Genomic DNA, 14,411 nt, shown 5'->3' with positions numbered 1-14,411 from the left:
ATTCTCTTACTCATCCGATATATGAAACTTGTATTATAGCTACATATTACTTGATGACATTTACTTCATTTTTGAAATTCTACATGTTTTTCCTTTCCACATTCCTTGCAAATAAAATTTAATCTTGTGTTGTTTCACATTTTTACAGAGATACAAGTTACTACATATTCCCCTCTTGCTATTCTTTCATTCCTTTCTTATTCTTTTATGTATAATTCTCAATTCAACTAAATTCTTTCCATCTGTACTTAATGGCAGACCTAATGGCTACATAAGCCCTTCACTCTCTATGAAACAGAGGTCATTAGTGACTTTTCTCAACTGTGGGTGGTTTTTCTGCTTCTCTCCAGTTGGATCCCTGCTTTTTTAGCTCTGCTTCATATATTTCCCTGAGTAAGGGTGGAATTCCTCTCCCAGATTCTGTTGATTTTGAATTGTCATCAGTGCTTCTGTTGGTTTTGAATTGTCATCAGTGCTTCTATAATTTTATAGAAGGTGCCATGGAACTAAATCTGAATTGACATGGTTACAAAGTGAGTTTCTAGTGCTACATTGTTAGTGCTGTTCTTTTTGCTATTACTGACTTTTGTTTCACTATTACTAAATTAGTTCTCATATTGCCTCATTAAATCAACTCTTTACAAAATGTTCATGCCTCTTTTGTAGCTAATTAATTCCTGCACTGGAATTTATTGAAACATTTCTCATCACATATTGTTCTTGCTGTCTTTAGCAATGAGCCATAGTAATTTACGAAAGGAGGATGAGCATTGGTCTGTTTCCCATACAGCCGATATTCCGTTATCTTGAGGATATTGAACTTGACCTAATATATTTCTTGTTTGCAATGATGGAGGCTTCAGGGGTTTTATTGTTTGTTTTATGCTTCCAGTTGTATCATTTTAAGTAACCTTGTTAAGAAATGAATCATTGCTAATGTGCAAACCACTTTTCTGGGGCTTTTTTTTTAAATATATATAAAGACACTCTTAGATATATGTGTATTAAAAGGGTTGATAAACTCTTGGGGTTAAATTAATACACAGTTTAGGAGGAGAATCTAAAGTGCCATGAAGTAAGAGTGTAATAGAGTAGATCAAATAGAGAAAGCTCCTTCACTGCAAATCTTTGTATGCACTGTGTACACAGCAGTGAGAAACAACCTGTGTTGGAGATAATGAGCCATGGGGTTTACTCCAGCTTATACAACATAGTAAGGAACATCTTCCCTTTTTGGATGTGAAACAAGCTGTTGACTTAACTAAACATATCCTTGTAAAAAGTTAAATTGTCATTGCAAGAAATCAACAAAATAGCTTATCAATTATATAGTGTTCCTATTGTCTAAGGAAAAACGTTCCCTTTGGTACCTCTTCATGGTATCTTTTTGTGACTAAAACATTGAATGTGAAGTGCCCGTTGAATACTTAGTTCATTGAAGGCAATGTGTTACAAACTACCAATTCCTCAGGTAGAAACAATGCTGTTACTTGATGTCGAAAGCAGTACCTTTGGCTGGTGGTCTTTTGTCTTTTTATAAAGAATAGAATGAATTCAAATAGTTCATTTAGCCATTTGTTTAGTTATGTTGATCTAACATTTTTATCACATATATCTTTTGTCAGTATTTTAGTAACCTGTTTTCTTTCTTTTCTTTTTATTAGAAAAACAATTATAATATTGTTTCCTGCTGCAAGAATTATTCTTTTGAAAACTTTTTTCAAAATCCCAAAACCTATTGTGAAAACAATGTTTATTAATATATCTTTACTATCTGTATTGTTTGAGCAATTCATTTTTTTGTAACAAAACATTACTCACGGTTGAATAACTTGCTTGTAAGAAGCAAAAAAAAAAAAGAACAAAAAGCAAAAAAAATCGCTGATATATTTGAATAAGTGAATAACCTCACTGAATAAACCTCACTAAATAATAATAAAGCTGTTAATTCATAGCTAGTAATTAAACAATTTAGTGACTCAGTTTTACTGCATGGCATATTGTAAGCCTAAATCAGGTAACCTTTTTCTTTATCACTGGCCTTTAATCTGGTCTTTTTTATCAAAGCAAAAATTATTCTGTCATTGAGTAAATAGTATTTTTATTGTATTATAGATTTTTTTATATTATAATTTGTATTGTATTAGTTTCATTATGATTTTTCCTTTTATTTGAATAACTGATATGAGATATTTATATACAAGAACATCTATTTGGAATTTTCTGGGTGCCCCAGCATGGCCATAGCCTTTGAACTGGAACCCATAAAGGTAGAGGAAATAATGCACATGATGACTTCAGATGCCATCGATCTGTCTTAAATGAAGAACTGTAGAAAATCATATTTCTGTAGTGTGAACTTGGTTAAAAAAAGTCTGAGGGTGAACATATCCAGGATTGAAGAAATAGCTAGTAGCAGAGGCTTGTAAGGCTTCATAGCACCAATGAAATCACCTTGTTGCATACATGCATTGTGCAACCAGTAAAACTAATGGAAGCAGAAAAGAGCAATAGGTGCAACTGCAGGTGTATGTATTGCAGCTAACATCATGAGCTACTGTGGCTTGGTTTTGATGATTAGTCAGTAGTAGTAACAGGTAGATTTTGATTATGTAGTTAACTAAAGTAGCGCTGTATTTTGGATGAAGAACAGTTTTTTGGCTGGTTTGAAGATATTTAGAGAACAGTTAATTCTGTGATAAAGGCTTTCTGAAGAAAAGTAAATTGTATGAAATATCGAAACAAAATATATCACTAAGATGAATTATTCAGAAATTCCAATCCACAGTAAGAATGATAGTTAAATTTGCGTTAATATATTTAATGTAATAAGCATCAAAAATCTAATTAGTTATAATTATATGATGAGGAACAAATATAGTTCTAATCATTTTAGTAAATATGGGAGTCAGTTTTTGAGGTTCCCTATATTAAATATGTTTACACTAACTTAATTATTATTTTTCATGCAGATGAAGTCACTGTGTAATTAATATCAGTGATTTTTTTAATGGTACAAGCATGGCTGTGTGGTTAAGAAGATTACTTGTCAATGATCTTGTTTTGGGTTCAGTCCCATTGTATGGAATCTTGGACAAGGATCTTTTACTATAGACCTCAGCCAACCAAAGTCTTGTAAGTGGATTTGATAGATGGAAACTGAAAGTAGCTTGCTGTGTGTGTGTGTGTGTGTGTGTGTGTGTGTGTGTGTGTGTGTGTGTGTGTGTGTGTGTGTGTGTGTGTGTGAGTGTTTCCTTTCTTTGATATCATTTGATAGTTGTGAATACAAGCCGTGTCCTTTGTTTCCAATCTTCCATGAAAACATATCTGGTCATGGGGAAAATAATGCCTTGCTTGGAAACTGCTGAGGATTGATGGCAGGAAGGTTATCCAGCTATAAAAAATCTTCCTCAGTGAATTCCATCTAACTGATGCAAACATGGAAAAGTAGGTGTTAACTAATGATGATAATGACGACCTAATTCTTTTATGCTTACTCATATATATAGTATATACCTGCTGAGTGTTTCTTTTATCACTATTTAAGCAAGAACAGTGAAGTTTATGCTTTATTGAGGAGGTCTAATAAGACTGAAATATGTGTGGAGTTAGCTCCCATACTTGCTTGCTGAAGTAATTAAAATATTATTAGTAACTGAGCCAAAATTTGCTTGTTTTCTTACTACATAAATATGATGAATATCTTATACTTAATGATTTATTCAGAAATTATCTGGAACAAAAGTAATCACTAGATGGTAGTAGAAAATTAGAAGTTTTTTTGTAGGCAACAAACATGTACATGAAAGTCTTTGTTTTAGTAACCCCAATATGCATGCTGGATGTCATTATACAAGTGAAGTTTGCTTTCCATGGTTTTTTGTTTAATGTCGGCAAGCCTAAATTTGTTTATTGCTTCAACAATCTTACATCTGTTTGTATTTTGTGTGTGTGTTCATGCATGTAGACTTCTTATTTTTGCATGATCACTGTGTTTTAAATCAGAGACTTGTCTCTCTAAATTATAACTGTGTGCAATGATGAAATGTCTGTAATGACAACTAGTTCTAATCTTTTTGTTACCATATTTCTGTTGAAATACACTACATTTGTTTTCAATTAATTTTGAAAATGATGAAGAATTCAGTAAAATAACTATGTTGTTATTAAGCTGGTGTTTGGAACATAAATTAACATAAATTTTGATGGAAAGTATTAATTTAGATCACTTTAAAATAGGAAGTGTGTAGAACCAGAGATAGTCTCAGATAGGTTGCTATCAAAATGGTTAAAAGGCATGTATTGATTATTTTGCAATTTTTACCAATATGAACTACATTTAATATATGTTTGTTTCTATGTCTGTAGATTAAAAAAATACATATGTCCATAAAAATACACAAACATAAAAAAATTGGTATCCATGACACCATAGCAAAATGTACATTAAAATGATGATGATATCAATTACTGATGATATCATCATTTTATTATTATTGTTATTGTTGTTATTATTATTATTATTATTATTATGTAAGAGAGCAGTGCATGCCATCGAAATGACACTGGGGTAAAATATACGAAGCCCAGTATACCCATCATGACTACCCATCTGATAAGGGTGCACCAGGCACATGCATCACAACCATATATGTGCATGACATGGTGATCTCATATCAAGATAAACAGCACATGACCTTGCAGGTGGCACCCAGTTAGAATTTTCTTCAGGTCAAGCAGCCCATCCCACTCAAAAGAGGTCCCTGAATAAGGTTTGCTTAAGGATGTTGAACTAAACACCCATGTTTCCAAAGGGGAATTATTCAGACCCCAAAGAATTCCTTTCAACACATGACTTTGATGCTCCCCCACTACTACTGCTCATGATCAGAGATGTACATATCGTCAGCCACTTAGGTACATGCTCAACTGGTTAAGGTCAAACAACTGTGAAACAATTCCGTAGTATTGAGCAGAATATTTGTTGTAGCCCATCTTTTATACCAAGACAAAACAAAGTAACACTTCCAATCAGTTAAGATAAGAAGCCATGAGAGCAACTGCCTGATACCGCATCAGGGCATTTTTTGTTGTTGTTGTTATTATTATTATTATTATTATTATTATTATTATTATTATCATAGAGGGAATCATTATACATTGGGCAAAATGTACTTTGTCCAATGTATTTGTTCTGATTCTTTGTTCTAAATTCAAATCTTGACAAGCTCAACTGTGCCTTTTATCTTTTTGGGGCCAATAAACTTAAGTACTAGGGTTGGTGGTATTGATTAATCCCTTCCCCTCAAAATTGCTGGCCTTGTACCTAACTTAGATTTTATTATTATTGTTATTATTAAGGTGGTGAGCTGGTAGAATAGTTAGCACACTAGACAAAATGCTTAGTGGTATTTCATCTGTCTTTACATTCTGAGTTCAAATACCACTGAGGTTGACTTCGCCTTTCTTCCTCTTGGGGTTGATGAGATAACTACCAATTGAGCACTGGGGTTGATGTAATTGACTACAACCTCCCTTAAAATTTCAGGCCTCGTACCTATAGTAGAAAGGATTTTTATTATCTTCATGTTCCAAGTTCAAATGGTGCCAGGGTCAGCTTTGCCTGTCATCCTTTCAGGGTCAGTAAAATAAATACCAGTTCAGCACTGAGGTCAATGTAATCAACTTACTCCCTCCTCACAAATTTTAGGCCTTGTGCTTATAGTAGAAAAGATTATTATTATTATTATTATTATTATTATTATTATTATTATTATTATTATTTCCATTGTTGTTGTTATTGCATTGCTTTTATACAAGCTGTTCCAAGACACACACAGAGACAGTAAGTAACAGCTAGTTACTGTATTTGAGTGGCAATGATATATTGCAGGAAAGGAGTTACAATCTATATATTAATATGCTTGTACCATCGGTGTTTGTCACACTAAGAGAAATAACTCAAATTTAATCCTGACTTATCTCCCTTAGCATGACAAACACTGACTGTAAAAGTGTATTAATACATAGAAGAAAGAACCATCTTTTAGACATGTATATTATTTTAAAAAAGAATGTACCGTTGGTGTTTGTCACACTGAGAAAGATAAGTCAGGATTAAATTCGAGTTATTTCCCTTGGCTTCTGGACTGGCATTGCTGCAACACTCTTGAAAGGTGGTGAAACTCTTCACAGTATATTCAAGCTTCCAATTCCTTTGAGGGAAACAAGTGTGTGCAATGTTTCACCAAATTCTTAGGCGAGTAAAATCTTCATGGCTGTGTGGTAAGTAGCTAGCTTACCAACCACATGGTTCCAGGTTCATTCCCACTGCGTGGCACCTTGGGTAAGTGTCTTCTACTCTAGCCTCGGGCCGACCAACGCCTTGTGAGTGGATTTGGTAGACGGAAACTGAAAGAAGCCTGTCGTATATATATGTATATGTGTGTATATCTTTGTGTCTGTGTTTGTCCCCCCAACATCGCTTGACAACCGATGGTGGTGTGTTTAAGTCCCCGTAACTTTGCGGTACGGCAAAAGAGACTGATAGAATAAGTACTAGGCATCCAAAGAATAAGTCCTGGGGTCGATTTGCTCGACTAAAGGCGGTGCTCCAGCATGGCCGCAGTCAAATGACTGAAACAAGTAAAAGAGTAACAGAGAAGCTTCAATGATACCAGTTCATATTTTGAAAGCCATAGATAATTGTTTAAGAGATATTATGAATAGTAATAGTACATTTGGTGGGGGAAATTATCGTATTAGGCGGAGATTGTAGACAAGTTCTTCCAGTTGTTCCCAGATCTCCTCCTGAAGCTGTACTTTATGCCTGCCTCAAACACTCCTCTATGTGGGATAATTTTCATGAAATACAACTCTCATGAGAACAAAAGCAAATGAATAAGAGTCTTTGAGGTGGCTACTACACCTTGAAAGTGGATTTCTTCAAAGCTCTCTTGATAATCTCACAGAAGATACTATTGATATTCCTGAGGCATGCACATGTAACAATTCTTTGGTATCTGATATATTTGACAATTGTACAGCAGAAGAAATGAAAAATAGAGTATTCTTATCCCCTAAAAATTTGGACAGCTTAGCAGTAAATGAAGAAATTCTAAGTAGAGGCACACCCAGACACACAGATACAAACTCAAACACAGATGCAGACTCAAACACAGATGCAGATGCAAACATATAACAAAAGACAAAATGGGATAAATGGGACAAGACCAGAGAGAAGAGGAAACATGAAGAACAGGTAGTCATTGAAGAAGTTACAGAATGTCTGAGAAAAAGAACTCTGACAAACTAATAAGGAATAGCAATAATAATAATAATAAAGTGAAGATCAAATAGATAGTGAGTGTGTGTTTATCAGCAAAATGATCATCCCCAAATATATCTATACGATACAGTATTATTGAAAGATTTTAGCTTAAGATAGTGCTCATCAGAAGAGCGGGTATGAAAATGAATCTATAATACTGTATAGTGTATGTATTGATATAACAACTCTATTAATATATGAGAGGCTGTTTTTTCTGACTTACGTATTCTTACATGACTATATATATATATTAGAAAAAAAAATAAGGTACTCAGATATCTGGATAGTTGTACATTTACAGATTTTTATTAATATGTCACATGTTTTTATAAATTAGCGCTTGCATCTATTCTTGTAGATTCTCCAGATTTAATTTTCCATCAGAGGATTTGTCTCTCTATAGTATTATTAAATGTGTAGGGGTGGAGAGAGATATATGGGATAGTAAAAGAGGGTGAGGAATGGGGGCGAAGTGAGAGAGAGTGTGTGTTATTTCTTTACTACCCACAAGGGGCTACACACACAGGGGACAAACAAGGACAGACAAACGGATTAAGTCGATTATATCGACCCCAGTGCGTAACTGGTACTTATTTAATCAACCCTGAAAGGATGAAAGGCAAAGTCGACCTCAGCGGAATTCGAACTCAGAACGTAATGGCAGAGCTAAGCCAGCTCAACACCTTAAAGAGAGAGTGTGTGTGTTTGTGTTGGTGTGTGTGTGTGTGCATCTGCATGTGTGTGCCTGTGTATCTGAAAGGAGTGTCAATGGGAAAGAAGGAAAAAAAAGAAAGAAGAGTGAAAGAAGAAAGAAAATTGTGTTTACAGCTGGTCAGTTCTTTTAATGACAAGTTGATTCTTGGCCTTTAAAAATGGCAAAACCAGGTGGCTATTTAAGGTGGGGCATTGTTTGGAAGAAAGTTGTTTTTCAAAAAGTTGCCATCATCATTGTCCAGTGAGAGAGAGTGGGTGTGTTTTTGTGTGTGTGTGTGTATGTGTATACGCGTGTGTGTGTGCCTGTGTATCTGAAAGGAGTGTCAATGGAAAAGAGAAGGAAGAAAGGAAGAAGAAGGAATTGTGTTTACATCTATACAGCTTGTCAGTATATATATATATATATATATATATACTGTCACATGTAATCAAAAACACTCATACAATCACACATACATCATTGTATAATTATATAGGCGTGTGTGTGTGTGTGTGTATATCATCATCATTTAAAGTCTGCTTTCCATGCTGGATGGGTTGGATGGTTGGACTGGCAAACCAGGTGGCTGCACCAGGCTCCAATCTGATCTGGCAAGGTTTCTACAGCTGGATGCCCTTCCTAATACCAACCATTCCAAGAGTGTAATGAGTGCTTTTTATGTGCTGGGGGCACTGGCAACAGCCATGCTCAAATTGTGCTTTTTACGTGCCACCTGCATGGTTGCCAGTCAAGCAGCACTGGTATTGGCCACGACAATGATTTCACTTGATTCAACAGTTCTTAAGCACACCATATTGCCCAATGATTGAAGGGTATTCTTAAATGGCCTGGTTATGTGACACTGGCATAGGCCATGGCTACAGTCTCCTTTGGCTTGCGGGGTCTTCTCAAGCACAGTAGATCTCCGAATGTCTCAGTTACCTGTCATTGCCTCCATGAGGCCCACCATTCGAAGGTCATCCACCACCTCATCCCAGGTCTTCCTGAGTCCACCTCTTCCACAGGTTCCCTCTACTGTTAGGGTGTGACACTTTTACACACATCTGTCCGCTTCCATACATAACACATAACCATACCAGCACAGTTGTCTCTCTTGCACACCACAGATATACATATATATGGAATAAGCAGGGCAAGAGCACACACAAAAATGGAAAATGTCACTGAGGAGGCCACAGATGTGTGACAAAAGATTTCCAGACAATGAACATAAGTTAGAATAAGAACAGTGATAAATGAGTGAAGAACAAATATAGTGCATGTGTTTATTTGGCAAAAAAGAGAAAGAAAGAGACCATCCCGAAATACAATATCTGTTTCAACACATGACTTCACATCAGGAATCTTGCAATACAAATGCGTCAACATATATATATATATATTGTCAGATACGCACACACACATACATACAGGGACGGAAAGAGAGAAAGTGAGAGAGACGTAGTGTGTATGTATCTAAGTTGGTTGGCCAATGTCACTGTTAACTTAATATCTGCCGCTAAATTGAACAGCAGAACGCTTCCATTACTTCATATAAACTTAGTAAGCTTAGTTTATATAACATAGATTAAGTAGATCTAGATAACAACTATAGATTAAATAGATGCAGTTAATAGCTGTGAAATACATTTATTCCTTCAAGAAATTTGATATAGCTAAGAACTTTTACAAACAAGTACCACATATCCATACACATATCTACATATAGAACTAATTAATAAATTTCAGTAATTTAAATTACCTAATAATGGATAATATTCACACAAAGTAAATTTAAGCTCTGGAAGTTACATGTTAGACTATGCTTTCAAAGTGAATTTAAGCTCCGGAAGTTATGTATTAGACTACACTGAAGTAATAGTCTACTGAGATTGAAACAAATGTGGTGTTGACACTGTAACTGCCAAAGATCAGACACACTCTTGACTGCATGTCTTCCATTCGTTTTTTATCCATTTAAATTTCAGAGTTCTCTCCCTTACTCTTCTTGATAAGATTTGTCATTACTGTTAAGGACATTCTTCTCAAATATTCTTTTTCGCTCACTACAATGTGATAACCTTTATTTATTTATTAATTTTATGCTTTCTTCAGTTAAATTCTACTTGATATAAGAACGTAATTTTCTCCCTATACTTTCCCTTTGTCATGTGGTCAAAAACATACAGATTGCTCTCTAGATAATTCTGTGAATCCTTCAAAGTAAAAGTTTATTCTTGATTAGTTTTGTCTTAGCAGAATTAGGAGAAAGGTAGACAAAATGCTGTATGATATTTAGTTGTATGATATTTAGTTGCTCAAATTTCACTTAGGCTAACTTTGTCTTTCTTCCTTTCAGGTTTTATAAAATAAACTAGCAGATAAGTACTGCAGTTGATTTAAGTGATGATAACTTTTCCTCCAAATTATGAGGACTTGTGTCAATGTTAGAAATGAATATATTATAAAATCAATAGAATACTGGGTAAGATGCCATGTAGTAATTATTGCATTTACCCATATATAATTTGCACTATTTTATACTAGAAAAACTGGGGACCTACTTATACGAGGGGCAAAGCTAAAACTAATACTCCATGCAACCTTTGTACCAAAGTTTGACACTAAATTAGGAGTGCAATTTCCACACATGTAAGTAACATAGTTATGCTTCTTTACATTTTGAGTCTAAATCTCACTGAGAGCAAATATGTTTTTCATCATTCAGGATTTCATAAAAACAATTTCCATACAAGCACTGGGGTTGAAATGATGGTCTGTTCCTTCCTGCAAAATGTGTGGCCATGGGCCTGTTATAAATCAATATAATAAAATCAATTTTCTTTTCTTCGGAAATGATTTACATTTGTTGTTGTTGTTTAGAAGAATTGTATCTGAAAGTTATCTTATGCATGTTATTGGCTCCTGTCTATAATTTTGATATTCTAAAAAAAATATTTTAATATAATTGATTTAATATTATTGTTTCTGTAATTATTTTATTTCTAAAGAGTAAACTTTCAGTCAGCTTTCAATTTTGTGCTGTTACCATTCATTTAAGTACTAATCACAGTTTTATTATTTTATCTTTGTTGCAGAAAGACTTAATCATACTAGTAATTCTTCTAATTACTTTCATCTATATGGCTTTCTACTTGTACTTCTGGCTTGTGGCTGAGAATGATTCAAATGATTTTAATTGGTGAGTAACAAATTTGTTTCCAATTATATTAGAGGAAATGTGTGTGTGTGTGTGAGACAGGCTTCTTTCAGTTTCTGCCCTAGGCTATAGTAGAAGACACTTGCTCAAGGTGCCATGTAGTGGACTGAACCCAGAACCATGTGGTTGGGAAGGCAGCTTCTTACCACACAGCCATGCCTGCCTCTATGTATGTGTGTGTTGTTTAAGCAGGTGCCTAGCATTGAGAAAGCTCAACAAAGATGAAATGTGTCTGTAGTTCTTGTGAGCCATTGCAGTGATGATATTCATCTCAGTCCTATATCAGTTGTGATTTTAATGCAACAAGTTTGTAAAGAGATTTTATCTCAGACAATTCCTCACCTTCATACTTTCTAACAGTGTATATACATTTTGTATGATACTCAGATGGCAATTTTAATATTTTTAAAAATCTGTTTATACATTTAATATATTTTATATATTTTTTGTTTTAGTTTTGAAAGACTGATTTAAAATTGTAAGTTTTTTTTTATCATCTTACCTTTCTCTTTTATCTCTTGCTGCACATTGGCAGAGGTGTTACGTGTTGGGTAGGATTTCTCACAGTATCTATTCTGATTCTCTGCACTGTGAGTTCAAATCCCACCTAGGTCAACTTAGCCTTTCATTCTTTTGGGACCAATAAAGAAGCATCAATCCAGGAAGATGAATTGGTGAAAGTGATAGATGATTGGGTGAAATTCTTGTGGAATCTGTATAAACTTTTTTGTGTTTTGATTGCAATACCTGCACTGGAACTGGTCCCAAGCTGTATTGACCAAAATAAGCAATTTTTCTCTTGGATAAACACTGGTGGTATAGATAGACTCGCATGCATGGGCAATTGCTAGTTTTATTTTCAAGAACACTACCCAAACCGACATGTATATATTGTAGATATATGATCAGCATTGACTGATAAAAGATCTATGCATTTTAAAATGTTACCATCATAAATATCATCTAAAATGGCTTTGTATTTGTAGCATGTTACGTAGGACTTTGGAGAGAATGCATTAAAAAATTAAGAAACAGACTGATTAAAGTATAGTTCTGATATTTGCTGCTCTAAACTGAAAAATGAGAATGTATTAAAAGATGGCTGCAAAGAATGTTCATATATACTGAGGTTATGTGAAATCAGATTTTCAAATTTCTTTTGTGAGTTGGTAGTAATTCTCAAAAATTAGAAATTATCTTCGTCATTATGTCATATAATAGAGTGGCAAGTGGGCAGAATTGCACCGGACGAGATGCTTGGTGATATTTTTTCTGCTTTTTTACATTCTGAGTTCAAATACTGCCACGGTCAGGACTGGATTTAAACCATGGGGGGCCCATGGCACTTCAAGTTCGGTGGGCCCCTTATACACAAGAATTGAAATCTTAGAATATTACCATATTTAAATCTCAAAACTATTTCAAATAATTGAATTTCATGAGTTAACGGAGAAACTTAAAATAAATAACTGAAAATGTCGCTTTATAGATACACTTTTTTAGAATTCAAATTTTGTTTTTCACACATCCACTTGCAGTGTTTGACTTTTCCTTCATTTTGAAAAGTACAATGAAGGAGAAAAGAGTGGGGTAAGAGTATTTTTCTTTGAATGTGAGTTACATATGTTTCAGAATGAAACTTTGATAGGTTTCGGCCAGTATAGGCCCAGGCCATGTTTAACTTAATAGCACCATAAGATAATAAGATAAAATGACAGAAAATTATGAAAAAGGAAAAAAATAATTTGTTGTTTTTCCAAAAGTATGATGAGTGTGGGTAGAGACAAAAACTGAAAAATTCAAACACAGCTACACCAGCACCTAAACAATAACTTTGCATGGGCAAATTTTAAGGAAAATCTCAGATAATAAATACAATGGTGTAATAAAAATAGGAGGTGAAAACTGAACTAAAATATCTTTAGTTAGTGATCGATGATTGCAGATTGTCTAAGAAAGCTATGATATTATAGGATTAAGATTTGTTTAATGGAGGTTGGGTTTAAGAAGATTAATGTTCAAAGATAGATATAACTGTAAAGATATAATTATTTCACTAATCTGTGTCTAAAACCATCAAAATATGCATATTTGATATAAAAACTAATATTGCATTGTCACTATTTATTTCTGACCATTATTTCTATTATCTTTTTTGTGTTGTAGAAAGAATGCTCTCACTATAACTTCACAGTTGAGAGGTTAATAAGAGCTGGATTATCACAAAAACAAATATTAGACTAATTTCCCTCTAAATTATATTTTTAATGCTGTGTGATTCAACTCCAAGAAAAATTTAATTGTAGTGAATTAGTTTGAAGGTACATTTGATTATACCTGTATCATCATTACAGTACAACATATACTTGATACCATACTTATAGATTTATTAAACTTTAACACCTCAAAGTATTAAATATTTAATCAAAATCTTTTAATCTGTTAATTATGGATTCTCTTCAGCCATTTACATTTGTAAAGCCAAACTGGTCATTCACTTCTCTGATGGCCTTGAGGGTCAATTTATTTTGTACCTATCAGGAAATGCTGCATGCAGATGGTTCATTATCATTGTCATCGATTTAATGTCTACTTTGTGCTTGCTTAGGTCAGATGGAATTTGTTGAAGCAGATTTTCTATGGCCAGATACCCTCTTGTCACTCAACCCTTTCCTGTTTGCAAGCAAGATCATATTTCCCCATGGCTAAATTTGTTTTCATGGAAGACTAGAAACAAGGGACTCTGCTTGTATGATAGTGACTCTTGTCTATAGCTATCTTGCATTGTCAACACAGACAGACAGATACACACACAAACACACAAACACACACACACACACACACACACGCTCTGTTAGTCTCTAAGGTCTGATAAGGCAGTTCTGCAATTCCTTGCTGAATAACCTACACAGATGATTTGTTTATAGTGATCAAATGTTTGTTGTTTTACATTAGCTCACTTCCTCAACCAAACTGACATTACTTGTACAGGTGCATAGTGTGCCACATACATATGTTGATGAGATCGCAGAGCAATGTGAGATGAAGTGGTTTGCTCAAAAACATAATGCACTTCCCTGTCTTCGAATCACACTCATGAATGCAACACCCTAACCACTGGGCTATACACACACACACACACACACACACACACACACACACACATA

At 34.3% G+C, this 14,411-nt stretch overlaps 1 protein-coding gene across 6 annotated transcripts in view; it reads left to right on the top strand.

Moving 5' to 3' along the window:
* The window catches only part of LOC106875497 (glycerophosphodiester phosphodiesterase domain-containing protein 5), a 216,853-nt gene that overhangs the window by 106,308 nt on the left and 96,134 nt on the right, over positions 1 to 14,411 (top strand). For all 6 annotated transcript variants that reach the window (XM_052968174.1, XM_052968173.1, XM_052968175.1 and 3 more), the window contains one exon: positions 11,123 to 11,226. In XM_052968174.1, coding sequence (XP_052824134.1) covers positions 11,123 to 11,226 — 104 coding nt within the window. The remainder of the gene's footprint in view (positions 1 to 11,122; positions 11,227 to 14,411) is intronic.

This window comes from Octopus bimaculoides, chromosome 5, assembly GCF_001194135.2.
Source record: "Octopus bimaculoides isolate UCB-OBI-ISO-001 chromosome 5, ASM119413v2, whole genome shotgun sequence".
Taxonomy (NCBI): domain Eukaryota; kingdom Metazoa; phylum Mollusca; class Cephalopoda; order Octopoda; family Octopodidae; genus Octopus; species Octopus bimaculoides.
The sequence above is the reverse complement of the archived record's forward strand: the minus strand, read 5'-3'. Positions and strand labels throughout refer to the sequence as shown.